The sequence below is a fragment of the Molothrus ater genome, chromosome 11 (assembly GCF_012460135.2).
Source record: "Molothrus ater isolate BHLD 08-10-18 breed brown headed cowbird chromosome 11, BPBGC_Mater_1.1, whole genome shotgun sequence".
Taxonomy (NCBI): domain Eukaryota; kingdom Metazoa; phylum Chordata; class Aves; order Passeriformes; family Icteridae; genus Molothrus; species Molothrus ater.
This window is the reverse complement of record NC_050488.2, coordinates 15,494,192-15,521,655: the sequence shown is the minus strand read 5'-3', so window position 1 is coordinate 15,521,655 and position 27,464 is coordinate 15,494,192. Positions and strand designations below refer to the sequence as shown.

The following is a 27,464-nucleotide window of genomic DNA, read 5'->3' as shown; positions in this document are numbered from 1 at the left end:
TTTGGTTGGGATAGCAGCAAATTCACCATCATACCTGTTTACTTTGCTCAGCTGAACCTACTCTCTAGGTGACAGCAATCCAGCTTTGATGAGTTTTGTGAGTTTGTACAGCTTAGTTCCCACTCTGAACAGCCTGAAATGCCATTGCCCTGGTTTTTTTTGGGGAAGAGATGAGCAGCAGGGTTGGAGCATCCTGCAGTGCAATGCCCCGTTCTGTCACAGGAAGGAAATACGGCTCTGTCCCTGCACGCAGGAGGGATCTGCACTAGAAAGTTGCAAATTTAATTAAAGGTAGTAGAAGGAGGATTCCCCTGTGATATCTAAAATATCCCATTCTCCCCACGTAACTCCTGCTGTAAGGGGTTAAATCACAATCCCGCCGGCCGCGGGTGCGCTGAGCACTCCGAGAGCTTCCTTCCCTGAATGCTGTGCTGGGCCACATCCAAACCTGACCCGGGCACTTGGATGCTCCCCAGCGAGCTCGGGAGCGCCTCTCGCTGCGGTCCTGGGGGCGCAGGGATGCTCCGAAATGAGCCGTGCCCGCGATGCTCCGGGGGCAGCCCCGGTGGGTCAGGCTCGGTGCCCTCGCCATCGGCCCCGTGCTGGGCTCCCCCCCTACGGGCACATTTGGGACCCGCAGCCGCGCTCAGGAGCGCTCTGGAGCACGCGTCAAGGACTGACCCGCTCCTGCCACGCGTGTCCCTGAGGAGTGCAGCCCCACGGCCGCTTCGTGGCGTGCCGAGAAGGACAGTCCGGGGTGCAGGGATGCCCCCAGGCCCGGGTGTTCCCGGAATTGTCGGGATTTACGGCAGGGAGGGTTCGGGAGCGCGGGGCGCGGCCCCTTTAAGAGCGGCAGCGCTGGGGGGGGGCGGCCGCCCGCGTTCACACCTGGAGTGGGAAAGGGGGGCGGGCCCCGCCGCGCGTGATTGACAGGCCGCGAGTACCAATGGGACGGCGCGGCGCCGCGGAGGGGGGGACTCCTGGCCAATGGCGGCGCGGCGGGGGCCGCCCGGCAGCCAATGGGCGGGCGCGCGGGGGGCGGCGCGGCTACATGTTGCGGTGTCGCCAACGTGGGTCCGCGGCGAGCGGCGCTCGGGCCGGGCGGCAGCGGCGGCGGCTGCGACCCCGCGGGAGCGCACCGGGACCGGCCGGCGCCCGCCGAGCCCGAGCCGTGCGGCGCGGAGCGGCAGGAGGAGGAGCAGCAACAGCAGCAGGCGGCGCTTCCCGCGGCGGGGACGCGGATTTGACCCGCCCGGCAGTGCCCGGTGGATGCCGGCGCCGTAGCGCCCCGCGGGGCCGGCGGCCGAGGCGATGCTGCGGGCGGCGGAGCGGCGCTGAGCGCTCCCGCCGCCTCCTCTCGCCGCGGACGTTGCCCGGTGCCGGATACAAAATGGCGCTGCCGTCACGGGCGGCGGCGGCGCTGCTGCTGCTGGGGCTGCTGCGCTCGGCCGCCGCCGGCTGCCCCGCGGGCTGCGCCTGCGGCGGGGACACGCTGAGCTGCGGCGGGCTGGCACTGCCCGCCCTGCCCCGGGACCTGCCCCGCTGGCCGCGGCACGTGTGAGTACCGGGGGCACCCGCGGGAACGGGGCGAGGGGTTCGGGCAGCCAAACCGGCGCTCTCTGGCTTGTTGTCAAGGCAGGAGAACTTTAAACAGAAATCCCCGCGAAACCCCGGGTTAAGCTTCACTTAAACAACTGGGCTGCGCGGTGCGGAATTTGTCCCGTGGTCCGGTGTCCCCTGTGGCACCCACGGGCCCGGGGATGGGGGAGATGGAGGCGGCGGTGCGGTGCTGGTCCCGGGTGGAAAGCTGCGGCTGCCCGTACCTCGGTCTTTTCGGGGTTGGCCTCCGGTGTCCCGGAGGAAAGGGAGCCGGGAGCGGGTTTGGTCTCTTAGCGATGGGATCTGCTGGAGATAACGGCTAGCTTGGGCTTCCGAATCCTTATTAGGGCATCGTCCATCTGTCCGTCCGTCCGCCCGTCCGCGCCGTCCCGGGGCTGCGGAGCGGGGCGCGCCCCAATCCGGACCCCAGCGCCGCGCCCGCGCCCGCTCTCTTAATGCTGGCTTTTAACGCTGCCAACTTTTTAGGCTGGGAAATTCGGGGAAAGAAAGGCGGTCGAGGGCTTCTGGGGAGTTTCGGTAAAACCCAGGTGTTTTCCAGCCGTGGCTGGCTGCGCTCCCTCTGTGCTCGCTGTGTAGCGAAGTCATTCAGCTGCGCTGTATCGTGTGTCCTGGGCGGCAGTGAGCTCAGAGCCCCGCACCTGGTGCTTGCTGCGGCACCCTGAGATGTTTTTTTATCCCCGGAAAGGTGTTGTAAAGTGCTCAGGTTCGTGTCCAAGTGCAGGACGGTGTCTCTGCCATTTCCCGGGAAGCGCAGCTCGTTGGTGTGACCGCTGCTCGTGGAAACCGAAATAAAACATCGGACACTTGATGCTCAGGAGATTCGGGGGAAAAGCGTGCTCAGCATTGACAGCTCAAGTGGTTTAACAGTCCAGGAGGACTGAGAGTATCTGTGTGCGCTCACAAACTTGTTAAAAAGTGCCCTGAACTGTTAGTTAACTTCGGGAAATCAGTATCCAGAAAAGGACAGGGAAACAGCGCTTCTGTTGCGGGGCCTTTCTGCTGTTTGAACAGATTCATAAATTACCGAATCTCTGAAACCCCTGGTTGTAATAGATACTCCTAAGCCCGGCCAGGAAAGAGGACGGTCACTGAAGTGTTGCTGGAGATCATCCAGCTCCTTATTGAAAAGAATTATTAGAGGTTTGTCGGGTTCTCCTGGTGGTACTCACTTTTAGCTGCATTTAGAAACGCATTGTTTTACATTAAATTACCGTGTCTCGTATTGAGAGGAACGTGTGACCTCTGCTTTAAAGCCCTGACTCATCCCATTCACCTGTTGCTCTGAAGGATCTTTCCTCACCTTTCAGAGCAAGCTTTTAATAATTCCAGGATTCCCATGCACCTCTTAAAATAGGACAGTGTATCTTTGTTTGGGCAAGGAAGGGCGTTAATAACCCAGACAGAACAAATTTATTGTGAGGTGTTTTATTCCGGAGTGCTAATACCCAGGAGTGTCTTTTTCAAATGGAACAGGTTTTGGAGTGTCTTTTGTTCAGTTCAAATTTTATTGGTGAAGTAAGAGCACGTATAAATCTTCTGCTCTGGACTCGTGGGCTGTTGATCTTTTAGACACGTAGAATACGATTTGCACGATTAATAGTGAAACTAACCAAGAGTTGGTTAAATGACGGCTGTTGTATTTGAAAATGCAACATTAAGGCTTTTTTCCTCTCCATAGTTCGTGTAAAAAGACAACGTTGAAGCTATTGCAAGTACTTTTGTTTTTAGAATAATATTGTTTCTAATTATTAAAAATTACTTACAATTACCCATTTCAGTTTAGAAGCACAAGGATGAAGCATGTTTTTCAGGTTTAGTGGGATCGTAAATGTTCATTTTTTGTGCAGAGGGTTGATAACTCACTTTACTGGTTTAATTCTCTCTATAAAAGCACCATGTGCTAGCGAAAAGTTACCTCTGTGCGAGTATCTCTGTTTCTTTTTGGATTTTTTTTTTTAAAGAAAAAGAAGGCAAATGTGACGGTCCGCAGTGCTGCATGGCTGATGCAGGAGTGCAGCCCAGGGGGTGCGGGTTCTCCTGCCATAAATTTGGGAGAGCCAGGCGATATTGGAGCTGCGCATCCCCATCTCCGTCCCTGCTGGGCAGGCTGGGTCCCGCCGGAGCTGTTCGCTCCCCGCCGTGATAAGCTGGGGCATGTTCGATCGCTAATAGGAGACGAGATAAACCCCAGCTTCCAGTGACTCTGGTGGCAGTGCTTTAACTTCATTAAGGCTCTATTGAACAATCCCTGCTTAGCAGTTTATCTTTATTCCTAACGAGTGCCACAATGCCGGGGCAGTGCTTGGAGTCGGTTTTCAGCGTGTTGGAGATAAAGCTTTTGTTTGTCGGCTTGGAAATACGGCTCGGCAGCCGGGGAGGCTTCTGGAACAGACTTAATCACGCCGCGTATTTTGTCAACAGGACTATCAGTACCGAGGAAAAGCACTTTTTGAAACTATTGTTGTTTCTCTGCTGGCAGCAGAGCTCGGAGTTGTCATTTTTCTCCCAAGCTTTCAGAAGGAATAGCTGGTACACGGAGGGGCTGCAGTGGCTCACATTTAATGTAGTGTAGCATGGATGTTTTTCAGGGTTGTTTTTGATTTTTTTTTTTCTTCCTTAAAAGCAACAGGCAGCTCAGCACTGTGTAGCAGTTATATAAGTGTTCTTGACTTGCTGCACAGGGCACGTTGCAACACTGCCATGACCCATCCCGTCCTCTCAGCAGCACCCAGCTGCAGCTGGGAAGGGTTCCTGGTCCTGGGAAGGGTGCACGGAGCTCCTTTGCGGTGCCTCCCTTTGGAGGTGCTTTAGTGTCTTGTGGTGTTTAAGTCTGAAGTTTGTTTTTACAGTAGAGTCTTACATGTGGCATCAAGTTTAGGGCTAAGCTTAAGTACAGAATGCTTCATGCCCCCAAAAAGCCAGGGCTCCAGCAGTGTTGGTGATGTGGCACATCCCCTGCATCCTCTGCTTCTGTCTCTCCATGCATCTTGATTTTTGAGGAGTGACAGAAGAGGTATTTCCTTTAGGCATCGGTATGACTGAGGGTTTTTTCCTTTTCTATTTAGTGATAAGCAACAGTAAAAGAAAAGCAACAGTATTTTAGGTACAGCTTTTGGTGAGAAGATTTAGGGACAGTGAGGCCATGGCTGGATAGCTAATTGATTGCTAGCGTGGTCTGCAGCAAAGAAAGTTTTTATTTTAGGCAGAAGTATTGTTCATTTTTTGACCCGAATGACTAAGGGATATTTTGGGGGCTATTGACCATCTGTGCATGGACCCTTCTGCCTCTGGGTCAGTGTGCATGTGCCTGGCATGCCTGGGAGAAGGCAGCACCCCCAGGTCCCCAGGAGAGCTGGGCTAAGAGCTGCCCTCTGTTTCCCAGGAAGGCTCCAGGGTTTGGCTGTATGGATGAGTTGCCCCGAGGCACCAGCTGCGTGCTTGTTGGCTCTTTGCACGGTGCTGCTGCTCTCCGGAGAGATCAGGGCAAAGTGTCTGAATGCTTTTTAAAGTCCTGTGGGTGCCTGTCAGTGGTTTCAGGGTCTGGAAGTGCATTTGAAGTAGGAGTCGGGAGCAGTCTCTTTCTGGGCTCAAGTGCATACAAAGATTTTTGTTCAGTGAAAATTAATGTTTGTGCTCAAAATTACCTGTAAGTTTCTTGCTAAACTGGGTGTCAGGTCCTGTAGCTTTGTTTTCACATGTTAGGGTAGCTTTGCTTGCTTGGTAAGGGGTTCTGCTGATGCTGGTTGTGTGGTATTTTTAATTTTTTTTTTTTTTTTTTTTGAAAAGGGCATTACTCGCTCTCGGGCTCTGGAGTAAGTCTGCTCCTGCAGATGCTGGAGGAGAGAGGAGGAGGTGTGGGGGACTCTCCTGCTGAGAGGGGGGAGTGCTGCTGGCAGTACCTCTCCTGCACGTCCTGTTTCCAGGCCTGCTGAAATAATGGAACAAAGATTAAGTCATGGTCACCCTGGGCTCCTGCCCCTGCAGCTGTGCAGCTCTCAGCGAGTGCCGGCTGCCCGGGGGGTTTGGAGGATGCCTTGGGAGAGGGATGTGCCCTGGTGCAGGTGCCTGGTGCCTCTGGCCACCCAAACACCCTGCTGGGTGGTGCTCCAGGGAGGTTTTCCTGCTCAGGTGGGACAGTGCTGGGAGCTGGAGGTGCTTGTGAAAGAACTCCTGCATGGCTTGCAGTGCCACACAGCTCTGGTGGCTGCTGGAGCTCTGTCCTTGCCGGTGGCCCTGCTCGGGACAGTCCCAGGGCTGGGGATGGCTCTGCACCCTCAGCATTGCAGTGCCTGCCCTGGTGGGGAACAGCAGAGCCTCTCCGGGCCGGCTGCTTAAGCACAAATAAATACATGTGCCTGCGAGTAAATCCACCCTTCCTGTGCGAACATGTGTCGGTGGATTCGCTGACCACCCTCAGCATGCCGCAGTATTTATTTATCAGTTCCTACAGCAGGGCAGCAGTTAACACAAGCACTCTGCATCTGCTGTCTGAGCTTCTCATCTCCATCCCACACTGAGCCACGGCCGGGGCAGAAATGGGCTCATCGGACTAGGATTAAAAGTAAATACGAGACTGATAAAAAAGGAGAAAATACCTTCACTTTAGAAGCCCTTCTGGCTCTGCAGAAGTCCCTGGCTTCTAGTGAAAAGCTTTAGAACCTCCTCTGCATTTTCCTCTCTCCTTTTGAGAAACTTCACGGCATTTAATCGCTTTGAGACTTCTCCTCTCTGCAGTGACTGCAATTTGAAACGCAGGGGTCCCATACAAAAGAAGCAAGTGCTCAATGGGCTGTGTTAATATTCAGTGCCATTTACAATGGGTGCAGTTTGAAAAGGGGAGAATGGATGGTCTGGGAGCTGGGGGAGGAGGAGCTGCAGAGGGAAAATTCCCAGGACAGGGGAAGCAGCGTCTCAGTAGGCAGTAGAAAAAAAAAAAAAAAAACCAAAAAAACCCACACTATCAAGTGTTCTCTAGAAAAATCAACTATTATGTGTTAGGTACAGCTTAATATTTTTTTTCTTTGCTTGTGCGAAGTGCTCTACAGTCTTCTGGATGTAAGGTTTGGGGGTGGCTGAGCTTTGCAGGATTTCCTGCTTGTAATTCAAGGAGCAAATGTGAGGTTGATTGTCTTATTATCCCTTTACTTGTTGGCATCAAGAACCTAAAAGTGGTAAACTAATACGTTTGGGACCCCAGACACTTCAACAAAGCACTTCAGGTACTTAAACGCTTCCTCGATCATGGGTGTGATTTCACCTTCCTGCTTAAGCTGTTGCTGGAGTCCTGGCTCTGATGGGGATTTGGGCAGATGTAGAAGTTTTTGGAAGTGGAGCTTTATTTGGTGTGTGAGCCTCACCTGGTGCAGACAAGTCCCAGAGCATTGGAAGGATGGTCCCAGACTGCAGCTTCACAAGAGCCTGCTGCAAGGGCTCAAGGTGGTTTCATGTTGAGGCAAATCCCCCAAGAACTGTCCCTGAAATGCCCTTGTGAGTGTGCTCGCACCTGGGCTCATGAATAGAGGAGCATCTCCCACTGCAGGGCAGCTGGGAGCTGCTGAGTGCCACCCTGGGCATGCCCAAGCAGTGCCTGCCTTTGGCTCCTGAGCGCTTTGATCCATCCCAGAGGGGCTCAGGTTTTGTCTTGAAGTTCGAGTGGCTGCAAATTGGGATGATGACTCTCCTTCCTCAGTAGCCAGCTCTGCTCAGGGTTTGTGTATTGGCCCTGATTTGTGTATTGGCCCTGGCTGGTATGTTAGCCGCACCCAGAAACTCTCAATTAGGGCTGCAGGGCTTTTAATTGATCTCGTTGGCTGCCCTGCCAGACACCTTGGATTGAGTTAGCTCAGCTCATCAGCTTTTAACACGATCATTTTGTGCTGCTAACCTAATCACCTAGTGTGACTCCCCTGTCTTGCAGCATGGAGCTGGATGGGGTCATGTGGATGAATGCAGCACAGATAATTTAGACTGATGTTGCTTGGGAGAGCCATCTGTGGAAAATCCGGGCTTCAGGTTGAGCAGCTCTGCAGGACCTGGGCTGAGCAGGAATTAGCACCTCATGCAGGGTGAGGGAGTGATTTAACATAGAATTTAGCTTTGGTGAATAACAGTAAATAAATAAAGCACCTTGGTCTGGATTGTGGTTTCATAAAAAACCTGGGCACCCCCTGACAGCTCTCCCTTGCTGGTTTTTAGTGGCCTGTGAAGAAAGAAGCAGAGTGTGAGGCTCCAGGGTGTGCAGGATGAAACAAAGGGCTTCTTCCTGCACACCCTGGAAAAATACCTGTTTCCTGCTACGTCCAGCTATTAAATAATGTATTTTTTTTTATTTCGTAGCATGGACAGCGGCCTAAGTCAAGGACCAGGGTGCCGTTGTGCTAATGCACCACATGAAATACCTATTATTGTTGTAGCTGAGTCATCCATTAATAGTTAACCAAGTCCTGTGCTGCAGCCCAAGTCCTACAGCCCCAGCCTCCTCTGGCTTCAGAGCAGGACCACAACACATGTAATATGTTACACTCCCTCATTATGTTTTCAGCACGTTGTTTCTCAGGCCACAACCATATAATTTTGGAGATGTCTAGAAGCAGGCCCTGCTATTTTGGGGACACCTCTCAAGACCTGATGACGTGTCATGTCCAATTCCAGGAGCAGGGTTCACTTGGTTCACGTGGTTCCATTTTCACTTTGAGTAAGAATTGAAGGACAGGCCTCAAACTGCAGCCATCAGTGTAGCTTTTATTAACCATGCTGGATGTGCAGACAGAATGGTTGGTTGTTTGCACCTGCCATGGCAGTTTTGTAGCTTCCCATAGTGGCACTGTATAAATTTCAGGAGGAAAAGTGTAGGAGACTTAACAATTGAACAATTTGATATAGGGCTACAGATTCTTAAAATGTTGTACATAAGTTGCATTTGAAAATGCATTATCTGCCTAAAACTTTGTTCTGGAAATGAAAGTTTTATGGTTTTATGTGCAGGAGAATTTGTCATTTTTTTTTCCCTTCTTTCCAGGGTGGGAGGCAGGGTTTGGGTAGTGTTGATGTTGCTGCTTATAATGGGGCAGTAACTTGTGTGAATTTTCCTTTGGGGTCTTTTTTTCGACCTGTTGGGGCAGTCTCATTATTTTTTTAAATTGGCAGAGGTTCAGTGTTAAATGTAATTCTTGTAAATCCTACTGCAGAAGGTGTAGAGGAATCCTTTCACTTTAGAGAACACACCCTCCTGAGTTCTGTGGCAATTTGGCTGTGAAATCTTGAAGTGAAAAGCTTTTTCCTAGACCACCTCCTCCAATTTTTATGGGTTTTTTTTCCTCCCTCTAGGAAGGCAGACAAACCCTCAGGTGCAATGAGGAAATGAGAAATTCAGAATGCCAAGTCTGGGCAGTGCTGCTTCCCACTTGCCCCCACACACAGGGACAGGGATTCATCCTCACCACTGAAGTGTTTCTCTGGTTGCCCAAAGCCTGTGATTTTGGGATGGGCACTTTCCAGGGTAGAACCCTGTTGTCTTTCAATGCTGTGGAATGCTCCTCTGCTCTGGAGAGCTGACCATCAACAACAGCTACCCATAAGCCTCTCTCCAAAAAACTGACCTGCAAATTCCAAATACACTTTGCCTAGCTGATGTTCAGGCTGTTTTACAGCTTCACTTAGAGTGTGTTTTAGCCTGCTGCATGCCAATATAAACACAAGTTTTCTTTGTTATCTAAAAAATACTCTTAAAAAGTGCTGGCTGTCCAGCAGGGCAGGACGTGCAGCCTGTGTGGCAGTGCTGGGCTGCTCCCCAGTGCAGATGGGGACTGGGGCTGCATTGGTGGGAGAAATTCGCTTGGAGGTGACAGGTTTGGGCTGAATTGGTGGGAGATATTCCCTTGGTGGGTGTTGATTGCAGCTGTGTTTGTGGATGCAGTGCTGGAGGTGTCCTGTGTGTGTAGGTGCTCCGCTGGGGTGTGGTGAGTGGGTGTATGTCCATCTAGGAGTGGGGTGGTGGGAGATCTGGGCAGGGGGAAAGCCTCTGGTCTGTGGATTGTGTCCTGGGTAATAAAACAGCAATTGTAGGAAACGGCCTGGCTGGAGGCCCTGTGAAAAATTGCCCCCTAAATGTGTTCCAGTTGTCCAAACAGTGGTGCCTCTCCTCCTGTGCTGTGTGCAGGGGAGCCTGGAGCTCTGCTGCTGCCTGGGGAGCAGCCCCAGGCACCCTTTGCTGCCTTTCTGCTGTGGCTCTGCCATCCACCCAGCTTTCAGAGCTGTGCAAAAGTACCAGAAACTTTAGCATAGGTTTAAACAATGTCTTCTAGCAGTCTGGACAGGATGAGCCCTTCTGCAGCAGTCCATGGGCAGGCAGCCTGAATTTGGCTGTTTCCCAGCACAAGGTGGTTGCTTTGAGATGGAGTGGAAGGTGCATGGAGCCATGGATTTATTTCTCCCTGTCTCAGGAGACTTTGCAGCCTCAGGGAATGAGAGAATGGACGGCTATGGAAGGATTGTGTTGGCAATGACCCCTCTGTCACTTGCAGAGGGTGAGGAGGTGTGTGTTGATCCTGGATGTTCTACTTCTCTCATGCCCATTTCCTCTGCCTGGTGGAGGCAGAGGCAGAAATGGGCAGAAATACCAGTGCTGTGACACAGGGCAGCTGTGAACTGCTGAGAGCATCCCATGCTCTGTTAGTCCATGTAACTCACTGCAAACCTTTGTCCCCTCCTGAACTGCAGCAGAGTCACATCCACACTTGTATTTAATTTGTTTTGGCAATGTGGGGAGGCTTCTCCTGTTTTAGGAGACTTAAACAAACCGTGTGATGTTTTATTTTGAAAGGTGTCATAATAGTTTGTGCTTTTTCTTTGCTAAGTGTATTTTTGTGCTGTTCCTGTCTGTTGGTCTATAAACAACTCTGTTCATTCTTTTTCCTCCTTGAACAAGTAATCCAAGTCAGAATTCCTGGCTTTTGAACACCTTTGGATTCTTTTGGAGTAGTGCATGCATTTTGCATATAAATCAGTAAATAAAGGATAGTTTGGGTTTTTTGACTTCTCTGAATTGGAAGGATTTGTGAGAGTTGTTCCATCTTTTTTTCACATGGTTATAAACCTTGTGTATCTCCTCTCCCACTTTCCAGCTTTTTTTTTATTGAGGTGGTGACCACCCAAAAGCTGTTAAGGTTGATTAAATAAAAGGGTTTGAATGACTGTTCATAAGAGTGGATAAATAAACTTTTTCTGTTACAACAGGTTAGAAAATAATATTAGAATGGGTGCCTAGGCAGACTCCACCTTTGCTGTGTGAGTGGGCAAGGAGAAGTTCTCTGGTTTGGGAGGAGGTCTGCAGAGGCTTCACCCTGATTTCTGAGCACTTTTATCCAGAATTGTCACCTGTTTGACCTGCTGGACAGGGAGCTGGCAGCCTGTCCCTCATCCCACAGGGATGCAGTGGGACTCCTTCAGGTCCTGCAGGTCTCAGTTTTTCCTGCTGTTGATTGCTGTGAGGCTGAGTCCAGCTCCCCAGTCAAGGTGCTTGGCTTCTGGCTCCTTGGTGAGCTGAAGCTCTTCCAGGAGCTCTGGATTCATCCTTGCTGACCCTACCAGCAGAGACATGTGCTGGTCTTTGAGTTAATTCCTTGGACAGAAACCTGTACAGGTCTAACAGGATGTGTTAGGCTTGCACTGTCTACTTCAAACAACAGCTGGATTTGCTCCTCCCTGCTGCAATAATCTCTCTGAGGCAGGTACTGCTCTTTACCCAGGTTTCCTGAGAAAGGAAAGCTCTTCCCCCAGAGCTTTTGATGCTGTTGGCCAACTTCACTTTAAGGGGAGAACTCAAATTTGGAATTTCTGCCTCTCCCATGGGCAGCAGGCTGTATCCTCACTGAGGGAAGGGAAGCAGTGTGAGATTATCGTGTATGAGAAATCAATCTCTGTGGAAGAGAGCAGTGCTGTTTAACCATCCCTGCAGGAGGAGTGGGTGACAGAGTTCCAGCTGGGAGACAGGGCTGTGCTTACCCCTGTTATCAGCTTGCTTGGGGAGGTGTTCAGAGTGTGGCTGGAATGGTGCTGGTGTTTGTTATCTGATACCCACAGCCAGGAGCAGAGGATTTGGTGCTGGGTTAGCCCTTGCATTGTTCCTGTGAGCAGGGGATCGATGCCTGTTCACCGAGAGCACCCAAATCCTGGCCTCTTTGGGGACCAGCATGGATTCCTCTGTGTCTAAAGGGCTGTCACCAGTGCAGTGGAGGAAGCATCTCAGGCAAAGCACCAAGCTCTTGTGACTGCCACAGCAACAACCAGGGATTGATTTTGGTGATGTGCTGCTCCTTTTGAAGTAGAATTTCCAGGAAGAAAATGCCTTCACATTTTCTGCTGGGCATGGAGCTGTCAGCTGTGGATGAGAAGGAATGGCCCTGGCTGTCTGTATCCCTCAGACTGCTCCTTCCCTTGCTGGCCACTCAGGGGTGTGGGATTTACAGCCCCTGTGGGGAGAAGGCAGAGCCATGCAGCTGGGCAGCATCCTTGGGAGATGCCACATCACAGCCCTGGCTGTTTACCACAGCTTTTCTCTCGTGGTTCCTAGCACTTGTCTCAAGTGTTACCACTTTGTGGTCTGCTTCACAAGGGCCTGAGCTGTCCTCTCAGCTGGCAGGGACACTGGGGCTGTGCTGCATCCCTCTGTGTGTGATAAGCATGGTGTGCTCAGGCTGCCCAGGCTCTGTGTCCTGCTGTTTACTTTGTTTGCTTCTCTCTCCAGCTGGGAATAGCTGAAAGGCAGGGCTTGAAGCACTGCAAGTCATAATGCTGGCATGGGGCTTGCTGGGAAAAGGGCTGTGCACCATTAAGCCATTTAGGTTTGTCACAGATTGTTTTTTTTAAGTCAAAAAACACAAATCCACTCTCTTGGGGGAGGATGAGGTGGCAGCTGAACACTTGGGGCTGTGTTAATGAATGTTGCTTTGTTGGTGAGATGCATGGTTAAAAGAAGAGGAATTCAGCACAGACTTACAGGTCTGTGCATTTGGAAACAAAATGGGGAAGTCTCCCTGTCCAACAAGTTCCAATTGCTTCCTCTATGGTTTCCTGAATAATTCTGACTGCTGGTTATAAACAATCTCTCTTGCCATGGCAGGGTGCATCATTCCCCAGATCTCCCTTTGGACCAGCACCTGCCTGCCGTCCCATCCCTGCAGGCTCCTGGGCTGATGGCAGCTGGTGGCAGGGAAATTCCTGTTTCCTCTGGGAAGTCAGTTTTCTGAGCACAGCTGTGAGATAGACAAAAACAGCCACAGCCCTCACATGACTGGGATTGGGAGTGAATTGAAAATGTGCATTGAAATATTTTGGGGGGGATTATGGTCTGTCATAACTGAAAAGCCTTTTGATGGTTTTCCTGCTTTTTAGGTTTGAAATGCAGAATTCCTCTCGACTTGTTTGAGTGGCTTTGGAGCCACCTGACTGTGCCAAATGTGGAAGAGCAGAGCTGGTCCTTCTCTTGGCATTCCTGTGGTGTTGGGAAGGGGTTGCAGGATGCCCATTTAGGTCTGGGCTATGGGGACAAGGCAGGAGGGACAAGCCAGGCCCTGCAGCACCTCTCACTCTGCCAGGGCTTCACCATTCACTCTGGCCACTTCCACTGAGGGCTTTCCAGCCAAGGTGAACCAGCTCTGTGTGTGATATTTGATGGTGTTTTGGGCAGTATGTGGCTCTTTGACCCATGCCCAGCCTGGCACTGTGGTTGTTTTCCATCCTTGCTCTGTTTAGCCCAATGCCACAACACTGGTGTCCCTCAGTTGAAGTCATCCCTCCAACCCTCACCTTCTGGGGTCTATGAGGACTTGTTGGGAAGCAGGGCAGGAATAAATGCCAAGCTCTGATGCAGGCAGGACCTGGCCTTGCTTTGGTGACACTCCTCAGCCTGGAAATGGCCCTGTAATTAAAGCAGTGAAGATCCATCTCACCTAATGTAACCCTATAAACATTAGGCTTTATGGGTAAGCTAGAGATTTAGTTTTCTCAGTTTTGTGGAGTGCAATGGGTATTTCCAGAGGACAAGTCAAGAACTGTCCAGGGGCCATGCAAGCAGAAGTGTGGCTTGTCCTTTATGGATTGGGATGTGGTTGGATTCTGTCTGGGAAAAGAGACTCTGCCCAGAACTTTTTCACAGCATGATCATCTCTGTAAAGGCCAAGAAAACTTGATCTGGAAGCCTGTTTTACTTGTTCATTCCTAACTCCAGCCCTGCTTTGAGGGGAGCACTTGGAGGCCACCAGCCTTGCTGTCCTGGCACAGCCATGTTCCCCTCCTGGAAGAAAGGGTTCAGGGTGATATTTGAAATGCAGCAGAAAACCCACACTTCCTTCAGAGTTTTGACTCTTGCATTTTTCATCTTGGGCAGGGTTTAAAGTTTTCTGCAACATTCAAGGAAAGTTTTGGTTTCCCTTGCCCACATGTCAGCATTCCTGAGCAAAGCAGCCTCAAGATTTGTGGAGCAAATTCTTGAAATTTTGCAAATGTTTTGAGCCAGAAAATGTTTCCAAAAACTGCCTGACCTAAGAAAGAGTTGGTAGGACTTGGGCATGGCTTAGGAAAAACGAATAAGGCATTTTTATCCCTCTTTAAATTAGCATCATTCTGACCAAAACAACCATTCCCAGTCTTGAGAGCTGCTGCACTCTGCCACATTGTTGTTCTTAAACCACAGCTGTGCTCATTTGAATAAACCAGATAAAAAAGATACAGATTTTAAACCCGAGCTTTTCCCTGTTCTTGCACCGACTTCCCCGGTGATCTTAGTGTCATTTAAATCTGAAAAGGAGTTTGGATACTTCAAAGTGGACTTGAAAGAAAGGGAAGTAAGGGTGTGTGTGGCAACTCCTGCACCTGCAGGCACTGCAAACCTGCTTAAGGCTCCTGGGAATGTTCTTCTCTGAATGTTCTCCTAGAGGTGATCTGGGTGTGCTGCCACCAGCACCCCATAGTTTGTGCTCTGCAGCACCCAAGTTGCTGTTGTGGATGCTCCAGACATTGGGTTTATGATTTATGCACTGGATGTCTCCTGCCATGGGCTCTTTATAGAGGCAGGACCATGAGTGAGCAGGAAGGGCACTGGGAGGCAGGAAGACTCCTGAGTCTGGGACCACTGACTTGTTTCTAAAGGTGAAACCCCAAAGCAGACCCATTGCTATTTTGGCCCAAGTATAGGTTTTGTTTTAGTTTTCTTGTTGTTGTTTTTGCGAGCACATTCATGGTCGTAGGGGATTTTGGTACTGACATCTTCCCTTCAGAGAAGGGGTCTGACTCACACTAAAATTGCTGCTTGATTCCCTTTTTTGCCCTCCCCCTTTTTCCTGCTGAAGTCAAGAACCACTTCAAAGGCTCAGATGTGTTGGTGCCAGATGCCACACAGTTATTGTTAGAAGAATTTGAAATATAATTGAAAACAAATCTTTGTTCAGCCAGGCATATCTGGCTGTTGACTTTCACTCACGACAGAGGTGGGTGCTCAGCCTCTTCTGCTAGATTTGATGTCTACACACTTGTCATGGCAGATGAATTGTCCCCATGAATTTACATCTGGTAAATGTTTGCAAAATCTGGAAAATGCATATTTTTAAGGAGGATTTTTCCTACCTAGGAACCCGCACTGACGCTCAGAAGTTGCCAGCATATTTGTGGAATTCCTTGCAGTAATAAAACACATCAAATTGGTCTTGGCAGGCTGATTTCAATAGAGATGCTCCAAGTCCAGGTTTCTCAGCTTGGCAAGCAGAGTTGTCCCACTTCCTTTTAAGACTCGTCTCTTCTGTGGGATATAAGGATATTGTTCAATGTAATTTCGAAAACATTTGTAAAAGCATGGCTAATACAGCTGTCTGCACTCATTTCAGCTTTGTTTGCTGAGACAGCAGGGGCTGGTGTGGGAGCTTTGCAGCCCAGCTCAGTCAGTTCTCATGGTGAAGTCCAGGAGGCTGGAATTCCAAAAGTGCCCAGCAAACCTTTGCCCACAGCAGCCCCTGCTTGCCTGCTGCTGAGTACAAGCTGTTGTTTTCATACCCCATAAGATGGCATTTGCAAACATGGTTTACAAGGTGCACAGTGTGGTTTAGGTCCCTGTTTCTTGTATAAATTTAGAGGCGCACACCAGGTCTGTCTTGGATCAGAATTTTGACTCTGCTGGTGCACATTAACCCAGAGTTTTGCCCCAGGACTCATGGGCCACTCCATGCTGTGTTATGGTGTGACCACCTGGGCATCATTTTGTCCCTCCTTGCTCCAGGTACCCGGGTTTGACTTTCCCTTGGGCCAGGATGATGGTCTGAGACCTAAAAGCCTTAGTGCAGTGCGGTGCAGGGAGCTGAGTCCCTGCTGGAGGATTTTCCTGCAGCCAAATTTGCACAGAAGGGTCCCTCTGGAATTTAAAAGGTCTTCTCACTGTGATTATGTTGCTGGATTTGGTGTTTCTTCTTTTAATTTGCCTCCCCTACCAAATACACCAGTCTCATTGCATATGGCTGCCTGTCTGTTGTTTATTATCTTTGCTACACTGTGGTTAGTGCTCACACATGGTATTTCTTTGGTTTCAGTAAAGACTGAGCGGGTTGTCCGCCCCTGGATCCAAAAAATGTAAACTATTTATAAATGAAAAATACTCTTCCAGTTTGAAAGTGCTGTGTTGTCCCCTTTCCATCCAGCATGTGCACATTTGTCTGTTCTCCTGTAATCCCACTGATGTACTTCCAGATTTCTCATAATTTATGGGACTGGGGGCTGTCTGGAGAAAATTTGATGGGACCTTGTGCTCATGGGGGAGAACACGAAGCAATAGTGATAAAAAGTAATGGAAAAATGTTATTTGGCTGTGCTGCATTCAGTGCAGATATGGCCCCAAACTCAGATAATCCTTCCTGCAGAGTTCAGGGATTCTTGATTTTGATTTTCCAGTTGGGCTCATCTCCATAATAAGCAACTCTTGAAAAACTGGGACAAAAAACTTATTAGTGTGGCTTAAAATGGCCAGAGTGCTTTTTCTGGTACTCCTTGCAATTAAACTGTGTTTGATCTGTTTTGAGCATGTACTTAGTTTTATATTGAGCTAAGAGCCTATGTTTAGTCTCCTAGGGAAGAAAAATAAGACAGGATTGAATAATATATTATGGGAGGCTGGGGTAAGTTTTCTGTGCCTGTTTGGACTGCAGGGCAGGAGGTGATGCTGGGTGGGCAGCAGGGGATGGGCTGGACCAGAGGCTGAAACAGTCAAGCCCAGGGGCAGGAGAAGAGGAGGCTGGGAAGGAAATACAAGGTGTTTAATTGAGGAGCTTGTTAGCCAGCAGCTGATGGGTTGTTTTTGTAGAGAACTCCAGGGGAACTTGAGCTGAGTTGGTTTCCTGGTTGAAATGAGTGTTGCTCGGTGATGGGGCTGGTATAGGAGTGAGGCATGTGGGCAGCAGAGCCCTTCAGAAAATGCTCCCCAGAGAGCAGGAGTTATTGTGATCTATGGTGACATGGTTTTCCATGCAGCCAGGGTGATGGTAAATGAGGTAGGGCTGTCCTGCTTCCTGCTCAAATCTGGAAGATTAGAGGATAGCTGAAAAAACAGGTGGTATTTTTTGGAAGACTGTTCACAGCATCCCCAGCGATTCATCATTCAAATGCAAATAGTGGAAACTTTCTCACTGCCAGTGAGTTCAGGCAGCCTTTGCCATGAAGCCACGATCAGTCAGTCTGTAAATGGTGCAAAACATCAGTGGTGTAACCAGTGCAGAGAAGATTAAAGCATAATGAGTGTAAATTCAGTAAATTTCCAGGTTTTCTCTGGACACTCTTGGCACTGATGGTGATAATTCCTTGCTCTGTAAAACAACAATTTCTGAGAAAGGAATATAGGGCTTGGGGTTTTAATTTTGACTGTTTGGGAGCACCTAAACGCATTTGCACGTCTGTCCTGCACAAGACAGCACTTGCTGGAAAAGGCTGCTGCAGCCTGGCTGGGCCTGTGGAACGAAGCCTTTAATGCACTGATTGCATATTAATGAACAGCCAAGGAGGAGGGACTGTGCCAAAAAGCAGGGAGCAAAAAAGCCAACAATATCAGCACGAACTTTGCACTCTAGAAAGTGTGAAGTGACGTTGGTGAAAGGAGTTTACTGCACAAGTGGAACACTGTGGTCCCCTTTGATGCCCAAATTTCTGTGCTAGTAAAATTGGCCAGAGGAAGGATAATTGACCAGTGGAGCTCGGTGGGTTCCTGTTAACCCATTCTGTACCCCTTGGAATGCTCTCCACTGCTGAGTGTGTTTTGGCACTGTGGGTGCCTGCTCTGGAGTGTTTGACGTATGGAGCTGTAACACCTCTCCATCACATGGGGTTACCATCCACATCTGGTTTCTATCACCCTCAGTGGTTTTATTGCAAGTTGTAGTGCTCCATCTGCACCCTTTCCCTTGCCCAGTCCTGTCCCACAGCATCAGGAAATCCCCAGCCTGGAAAAAGCTACAAAATAGGCTGGTGTATGAATTAATTGATATAATGGCTACTGATAGCAGTGTGCTTTTCCTGGTATTTGGCAGAAATTGGATATCTTGGCTCTTGCCTTTTCATCAGCCTGGTTTCCACATCCCAAGCTCATTACCAAGTCCTAGGGATGTGGGTTTTGGGGTTTTTTAGGGCTCCCCACCTGCTTGGAATCCTCCCATAGAGGCTTCCCCACAGAGCCTGGGTGATGCCAGTGATGGTGGCACTGTCCCCATGGAGTGCTTGGGGACAGACTGGCAGCTCTGTGTGGTGGCTGGTCAGTTCTGTCTCCCTCCAGGAATGTGCAGTATTCAGTGTGGGGGCTTGGGTCCCCAGTGCAGCTGGGGACTTTCCTGTCAGGAGCACTGGGAGTATTTAAGATGATCTTGCAAATATTTTTTTTAAATTTTTTAGGGTTTCTTTTGGCCCTGGGCCAATTTTTGCTTGTCTCAGATGCATAAAGTGGGTTTGAAAAAATGTTGTTTCTCTCTCTTCCCCCATTTAAACATTTCAAGAATGTCAAGTCTTGTCAGCCTTAGCTTTGCTGGGGAAAAAAAAAAAAGAAATCCCTTGAGGAGCTTGGGGATGTGTTTTGTATGTGATCTCAAAACCCTGAGGGGAAGGTACATTGAGGGAGGGAAAGAGGAGGTCATTAACAAAAGCTTCCTTTATCCCACATTTTAATGAGGCATTGCCATTAAATAGCAGCAACCACAGAAAAATTCAGCCAACCTGACTTTTCCCCCTGTGTTTAGCCCCTTGGTTTAAATCATGCTCTCACTTTGCTGGTTCCCTGCTATGACCAGAGTTTTCCAAGGAAGATAAACTCCAAATTTGTAACATAAACCTGTTTGGTAACATGGACAAATTAAGAAAAATATTCTCATGGAATTTTTCTGCTGCAGTTACTTGTAATCCCAGTAATACACATGAAAATGAGCACAAGAATTCTGATTTCCTGAGGGTTTGTGTCTCCAGGGCTGAGTAAGGTTTTAATTAGTGCAGAGTATTCCTGTTACCTCGGGATTGTATTTTATCAGTGCCCTCCTTTCCCACCTTGGCTGTGGTGTATTTTGGGAGTGTGGGGCTCCTCTTTTCTGCAGTGATGGGCCCAGGCCATCCAGGGCTGAAGGCTTTGTGCTGGCCCTGGGCTGCTCTCCCCTCCTTGCCTGGCCCTGTTCTGCAGCCTGGCAGGAGCTCCTCCCTTACCCTTCCCAGCCCTCTGGTCTTATTCCACTTTTAAACTTATTGGGGAAGAGGACAGACATCATCCACAGACCTTTTCCTTTCTGAGCATGGCTGCAAACAACTTCCCCTCCACTGATCATGCAGAAATGAGGAGATTTGGTGGCTTTGGTGCATTCACTCTCCCTTGGTGGTGCAGTGGGATGGATGCTCAGGGTTTCACAGAGACCCTCTCCTGTTTTCTGGGCTGATTTTGTGGGAGGTTCCAATGCCCACCCCAGCTTTCCTCCCGCTTTTTTTTCCCAATGCAAGGGCATCTCTGTGCTCCATCCCCGCCACCACCAAGCAGCCCCTGGATGCTTTTAGGGGTGATGGGGGGTGAGCTGACCTCTCAGAGCTGACCATTCCACCTCAATCCCGTGCCTGCTGTTCAGCTGGACTTTGGAGCCCGGCTCTGGATGGGGCAGGGGGAAATCCCGAAGAAGGAGGAAATGTTTGTTTAATTCCTGACGTGGTGTAAGGTTCAGATTGTGAAACAGCAGGGACAGAGCAGGGCATGGTTTTTCCCTGTGGTTTGCAGATAACATGTGCAGAGCAGGCAGCCAGTGTGGGGCTAGGGGAGAAAGACACCGAGGTTTATTTGTTTGTGTGGCTTGTTTTTAATTTAAATAACCTTTATAATTTCCCCTCCCTCCGAATAGTAAGTGATTCCTTATTTATAAGGGCCTTGCCTTATTATTCAGCCTGAAATACAGGCTGCACTCCAGCTTTTACAATTGGGATTAATTTTTAAGATGGGTCCAGGCAGGGGGGCAGGTAGTGTGAGCCCCCTGTGTTTGCATTTCCTCTGCTGTTGGAGGCCTTTGGCTTCTCTCTGAGCATAGCTGGGGCCAGCTGCCTGCTGCCCTTGCAGCCCTGGTGCTATAAAAGAGGCAGCAATGTGTTCCCAGCTGGAATGGGCCTGGGTAATTGCTCTGGGCAGGTTTATGGTGGGGAGGTGTGAAGTGCCCGCTGTCTGTCTGTCTGTCTGTCTGCCCCCCTGCAAGGGGCTCTGCAGATGGGCTGGGGGGCTGCTCAGGAAAGAAGTGGTTTGTTAGCCATCTCCAGAGTCATGGAATCGTTGGAATCACAGAAAGGCTTGGGTTGGAATGGCCTTAAAACCCATTTAGCTCCCATCCCTGTGGCCTGTGCACCCACTAGACCAGGCTGCTCAGGGTCCTGTCCATAGAATTGTCCCTTCTCCATGGGGATCCAAGTCACAGAGTGGGGCTCTGGTGCCCTGAGAGTGCTTGGACAGAAAAGCCACACTGGGATTTCAGAGTGCATCTCTGGATTTCAGACTGAGTTTTGCTTATTAAGGTGGGGGGAAATGTGTCTGAGGAGCCATTTGCCACCTTTTCATAAATATGCTAGAGATTTCACAGCAGAGTGCAGAGACTGCTGAAGCTGGCTGGGCATACCAGAAACTTTATGAAATAGTTGGATTTGATCAACACTTAATCACAGTCAGGCTGCTTGGCCCAGCCTCGCTCCTCTCCCAGCCCCAGAGGCGGCAGGAGGTGCTGGGGCTGGCCTTGTGCCCCCACTGCCAGCTCCACGTGTCTGTGATGGCACACCAGGACATCTGTCAGTGCCCAAGGGAACGTTTATGGCCATGAGGAGAGCAGCTGGGCTGCAGCAGGTCACTGCTGTCCCCTCAGGTACAGGGGGACAGTGAACTGAAATGCTGCCTGCCATCCTGCATCTTGGTGTGTGGGGGCATTGCAAGAGAGCTTTTCCAGGTATTTTATCCAAGCTTTTCCAGGTATTTTATCCAAGCTTTTCCATTTTCTGAAGTGGCTGGATCGGGGGGCTGTTGTGATAAGGCTGTGGTCATTTGCTGCTGTTGCACCCAGTGGCAGGTGAGGGTAGAGGGGTGAATCCACCGACTGCAATGCCCTTGGTTTCATTGCCAGGACGTTTTTTGGATGTTTGCCGTCCTAGAACCCCTTGCTAATGCTTTCTGTTTGAGGGTAGAGGGGTGAATCCACCGACTGCAATGCCCTTGGTTTCATTGCCAGGATGTTTTTTGGGTGTTTGCTGTCCTAGAACCCCTTGCTAATGCTTTCTGTTTGAGGGTAGAGGGGTGAATCCACCGACTGCAATGCCCTTGGTCTCATTGCCAGGATGTTTTTTGGGTGTTTGCTGTCCTAGAACCCCTTGCTAATGCTTCCTGTTTGTCCTGCTCGTGTGAACAGCTTCCCTGCTCCTGGCTGTCCATGCCTATTGCACTTCCTAGAGACTTGTTCTTCTCAGGATCAGAGGAGCTCTGTCTCTCAGGCACACACACTCACGTATTTCTCTTGACCCAAGTCCTTCCCAGCCTGGATTTGTGCTGTTCTTACACTGCCTTATGGGCCAGCATCCAAATTCAAGCACGAGAGAGATATTTGAGGTTGATTCTTTGCTGAAAACCAGCTTGCTTTTTTCCCTACAAGAACTAAGCAGAAAACTTCAGCTATGGCTAGGAGTTTTCAATTAATTTTACGAAGTTATTGGTACACAGAAACAGAACATTTTCAGCAGCAGCAGTGTTTTTCAAAAGTTTGCCTACGAGCAGTTTATTGATTGAGCAAATAGGTGGATAACACAAGCCTGGAGGTGTATGATGGTTAATGTGTAACCATTAAATAGACTTATTTGGGCACTTTTTATGGGTTCTCATAGCAATTAAAGCTTATAAAGCTGTGGAGAGTGTTTTTTATGTGCAGCAAAATGAGAGCCTTTATCGCAGTGGAGGTGTTCATGGAAAAGGTGCAGTTTATGTAATTGTGTTCACGTGACTTGACGTAAGTGTGGGGCTGCAGGAAAAGAAACAACCTACTAGAGCTAATTCCCTAATTCCCAAGGCTGATTGCAATATTCCTGTGTACTGGCTTCCCTCCCAGTGGCTCTTTCAGTATATTGAATTCAGTGTCATTCCATGGGGGGCATTTTATTGTGAGCCTCTCTTGCTCTAGACCGATTTTTTTTGGCTCTCTCCCCCATGGGTGTGGGTTTTTGGTGTGGTTTTTTTTTAATGTGTCTTGGAGCAACTTTGGTGGTGGTGTCAAATTTGCTGAAAGAAGGAGCATGAAATGGTTTCCTGCTGGCTAATGTGATCAAGAAGTATTCTGCAGCTCTTGAAGCTCTGTCCTGGTTAAAGCAATCACACAGGACCCCAAACTTTGTGGGGATATGGAACAGCCTTGGTTTCTGCTTAGATTTTTTTTTTCCTCCCCAATACAGTGTATTTAATGGAAAGTGAAGGCTGAATGAAATGTTGGGGACTCAGTAGATGTGTGTGTATGTATATATGCATGTATAAAGCTGTAGTTCCTCCTTTTCAAACAAAAGAAATGAAGACTGAAAACCAGACTTGTTTCCTGTGTTTTGCAGCAGCACCATCTCCACTCTGGAGCCATGTGGATGGTGGGGGAGAAAGGATGGGGAGGGCAGCTTGGCTCAGTTTGTGGAATTGTGTGATTGCACAGCTCCAGGCAAATATTGACACCGGGTTTCTTGGCAGATGTGCTGTTCCTGAGGTGCCTTGGGAGCAAAAGATCCTTCCCTGGCACTTCCTGCAGCCCTTGCTGGGGTGGTGGAGGTGGTGAGTAAAGGGAGAGAAGCTCACTGAGTGTCAGTGATGGGTGCTAAGGAAAGGTTTCACCCACAAATACTCTGATATCACATGATGAGATCTCCACCAAAGGGATGGATGCCTGGCAGATGTGCAGAGGGATGGGACCCCTTGGGTGTGTGAGCACTGCCAGCCTGGCACAGGTCTGAATGCAGGGCATGCAGGCATCTGCTCTGCTTTTGGCATCTTTAAAAAAACAAAATAAAACCCAAGGGCTGGCTGAGAAAGGGAAAATTGTAGAATGCTGTTTTCCATCAACACTTGGCTGCCTGGGCTGTGTGCTGTGGCAAGGGTGAGCATGTGTGAGATAACCTGCTCTCCCTGCTGCAGTTCTGGAGAATACACCAGAGCATTGTTAACATCAGCCAGATTCCTCTGTGCTGTGGCTCTGTAGTGCAGTCTGGACAAAAGGTTAAATTGGGCAGTCAGTTTTGCAGTTCTGGAGAAAGTCCAGTATCACTTAGTTAACTTTTGCAGAGCCATTTCCTGTAGGTTTTGTTAGAGAACAGCAAGGTTATGTGTTTCCAGTTGCAGTAGAGTTATTTTCCCCTATAAAATGCACTGCAATTTATTTTTACACAATTTTGATTGGTTTGCTAAGACTTGGAGGGTTTGGAAGATCTGGAAAGTTGTTGGTTTTTTTTATTTTTTTTATTTCATACCTCACTTACTGTGACAAATTGAGGAAAATGTGTTTTTTTAATGTGGCATTGCTGAAGTCTGGCCAGGCTGGGAGTGTGCACAGCATGTGCTCCCTCACTGATGTCTGACCCAGGGTCCTGCTCCTGGCAATGCCCAGTTTTGGGAAGCACTGAGGAAGTTTTTCTCCTTCAGGCAGGTCACACACAGCCTGGCAGTTTGCTGCAGCTGCCTGTTCTTCCTGGCTGCACAGATGTGGTGATGAATTGCACAGGGGTTCTTTCCCATGGTTTCTCAGCTGTGGAGGTGCTGTCACCCTCTGGCTCCTTGGCTTGCCCTCTTCCATCTCTCCATGTCCCCTCTTGTAGGGTGCTGTGGCTTCTCCATCATGGTCCAGGATTTCTTCATCTTTTCATGTGAATTGCTGCATTTCTTTTTCCCAGTGCTGTCTGTGCTTAAAGCAGCAGTGCTTCTCACGAGCCCTAACTATTCTTTCTCTCATTTCCTTGAAATGGTGACATTTATTATTTTCACAGAGACCAGTATGTCTCCTCTCAAAAGGACATGGTTTGAATTCTCCAAGCAGTGAGTGCACCTGTGTCCCTCACTGTGCAGTAACAAACCTTGGGGCACCTTCTGCATTCACATTTCCCAAATAATCCCATTTTGGAGCAGGGCTTGGTGTGAAGCCAAGGAGCCCTTGGCCCTGTGAGAGCTGCAGGTTGTGCAGTGAATGGTGAGCCCCTGGCACGGTGCCTGGGCTCACAAGGACCACTCCTAAGAGGGAAGGGGTATTTCTGTTCCTGGCCAAATTGCAGTGTTAGCTTTTCTATTTTCAGGGCAGCCAGGTGGCCACCCACATGGAGTTTCATTATGAGACTTGTAAAAAATATTTTGAGAGGCCATTAGGTAAGTTTGAGATGGCATCTTCTTTGGGTTATGCCTGAGTGAGGTGGGCTCAAAGCAAGAGGCAAGGACCTGGCTGCCTTTTAACAGCTTCCTGCAGAATTTGTTGCTTGACTGCAGCATCCCTTCAGCTGAAGGATTCCCTGTCCTTGGAGCTAGGAATGGAGCTCCTGTGACAAATGCACATCCTCTGGTGAGCAGAAACTAAGATTGTTACAATGCCAAGAGGAGCAGAATGATTCCAGTAATAGTAGTTAAAAGATGAAAAAATTAGTTTATCCAAGTATCTTCTGAATCCAGCAATTTTGCAGGGAGAGTGGGTTCTTTATTGTTTCCCATAGTAAAAGAACTGGGAAATGTTCCCCTCCCCTCTGCAATGTGGAAAGGATAAAAATCTATAGAAGGGAAAGTTTGTTCTTTGACTACATCTACATTCCCTTTGAATTAGCTGTGATGCCTTTAGCTGAGAAACTCTGCAAATCCGAGGGAGTTCATTGAATAATAAATCAAGGCATCCATCCAGCAAAGTACATCAGAGCCCTTTGAAGTAGATGAAAAAATACCTTTGTGATCTGAACGAGAGCTTTGGTGCCTGACTGATGCTAATGCCGGGTTCAAACTCAGCTGCAGTGGCCCCCAACAGAGGTGGGGAGCAGGAGCAAACGTGGGCTCAGGAGCAGCTGCTTCCCCTTGGCTCTGCCTGGAGCCCCATTTGCTCAGGACTCCTGAAAGTTTGAGAGATCCAAAGAGTGAAAAACTGCAGCCAGTGGAAATAAGGACTGACTTTTAATACTGCAAAGTTCTGAGATACCAGACTTGGGGAAGGGCAAGCTCATTTGAAGGACTTTCTAAAATTTAATTGCCTATAACTTTTTCTCCTTCTGAGATTTTCTGCAGTCTGAGTTGCACGAATAGAGAAATCTGGCTTTGTAAGTGGAAGGAGCCGAAAAACAGCACCAATAAAAGCTGTAAAGCTCTCAAAGATTTTTAAAATAGTGCTTCTGTAAAAGATGTGACATTATATGCCGGGGCAGAGTGCTATAAAGATGTTTTACTAGCACTCTTCACAACTCAGTTGTAAGTTGTGCAGCTGTCCCAAACTCCCCTTATAAAGCCTTTCTAGCTGTGCAATCACTGTAATTGTATTGCCTCATGCATACATGCATGTGTTTGTGTTTACATGAAGGTCATGTACACGTGTCAGTCATTTAGGCATGAATGCACACATGTGAGATTGTGCTGTATGTAAGGAATGTTAAGGCTGGCATGTAAAGCAGCAATAGGTTCAATTGTTCCCTCAATGATTTTATGGCATTCCTTGGGCAGAGACTTGAGCTTCAGCTCCATCTGCTTTGACATTGCTGCTGTCCCAGGGGCAAAAACCAATACAGGAGTTATGCCAAAAAAGTCTGAATGATTGTTCTGACAGCTGACCCTGATGTTAACAGCGAGGTAGGAAAGTGCTTTTTATAGAGCACACTCACACACACAGTTATACACTCACTCACACTTGTATTACTCTTGATCTAAGTGGAAATGGCTTGTTTTAAATGCAGTTTTTCCATCTTGAAGGTCAATTAAACCAAGTTGGAGGTCAGATAGAAGGGACAGAACATTTGCTTCTTGGTGTATCTATTTCTGTAATGTTATCAGTGCATGTGGTTTGATTTCCAGCATTTTGTTCCCGGGGCTTCCTCTAAGGCTGAACAAATTGGATCAGTTGGATGTAGTACAGCTTCCAGTTTGGGGTTAGAAATCCATTAAATTGCTTGGTGCTTTGTTGGCAGTATGAAAGTGCTTGGAGTGGAAGTGCATTATGATTGGACATTGATTACTCGAAAGGAAAGGGGATGGATGCTTGTGTAAACCATACACCTCCAGCCAGGTTGGTCAGCTTTGGGGTTTTTTTTAGCTTAAAATCTTCAGGTTTTGCCCTTAAATGCTGTTCTTTCTTACAGAGAAGAACTATTTTTAAGCTGGAAATGGAGAGCTGTCTGCCATGTGTTCCTCACACCTCTGGAGGATTAGAGCTGGCCCTGCACCATGTAGTGCTGCCAGCCTCAGACAGCCCTTGGGTAGCTAACTAGTCCTTGAGATGGTTTGGGGTTATATACATCATTCCTTTCCACACACAAAATGTTTGGATTTGGCCAAGCTCTCAGTTTCAGCCCGTGGCACTGGAAGGTGCCAGGAATGTCCTTGCTCTGGTAGGTTTCAAACTGAGTGAGTTTATGGTGGGGCATAGGGTTGTAATTGCACTTGGGCCGATCAGACAGGGCTTTATTCCAGTGTGCAGAGCTGCAGAGTTGCCCGGGTGTTGTGTGAGATCAGAGTCACTGCTGCAGGGGGAGGAGAGGAGGCAGAGCTGGCAGGGCTGACCAGTGCCTGTGTCCTGGCTGCTCCAGCTGGGTGGGCTGTGCTGGCTCTGCTCACTGGCCCCATTAAACTCTGCAGCCCATCTGAGGAGGCAGAGCTTCACTTCAGTCCATCTGCTGAGAGTTTCCCTGGTGACAGCCCAGCACATGCCCTGGGTGGCTGGGGAGGAGCAGCCACCAGGGAATAGCAGCCAGGTATTGTGGCCAGCCAGGGGGGGAGAGCAGGACAGCAGTGCTTCTTTCTGGGAAAAGCCTCTAAAAACGCTTTGGTACCATCACTGTGTGAGAGCAGGAGGTGATGCAGCCCCTCAGTGTGGGTGGAAAGCAGCATCAAGTGCAGGAGAAGCTGGAGCAAGCCTGGAGTGAGCCCCCATGCCTGGGCCGCAGGGAAAATCTGCACATTGGTTTTTTAAAAACTTGTTTTCCCCCGCTCTTCTCCTGACTAGTTTTAACCAATGCACAGATATTCCTTGGTGCCACTTCTCGGCAAGCATGTTTTGGGGGGAGATCAGTCCTTGCTGATTAACTATTAATAAAAGCCAGGACAGAGAGAGTGGCTGAGCAAACACAGTGGGAGAGGG

General features: G+C 49.1%; 1 protein-coding gene across 1 annotated transcript in view; it reads left to right on the top strand.

Moving 5' to 3' along the window:
* Nucleotides 1–1,095: 1,095 nt before the first annotated feature.
* The window catches only part of LRIG1 (leucine rich repeats and immunoglobulin like domains 1), a 94,013-nt gene continuing 67,644 nt past the window's right edge, over nt 1,096–27,464 (top strand). The window contains exon 1 of the mRNA XM_036391207.2: nt 1,096–1,557. Within this exon, the coding sequence (XP_036247100.2) occupies nt 1,391–1,557 (167 nt within the window). The 5' untranslated portion in view covers nt 1,096–1,390. The remainder of the gene's footprint in view (nt 1,558–27,464) is intronic.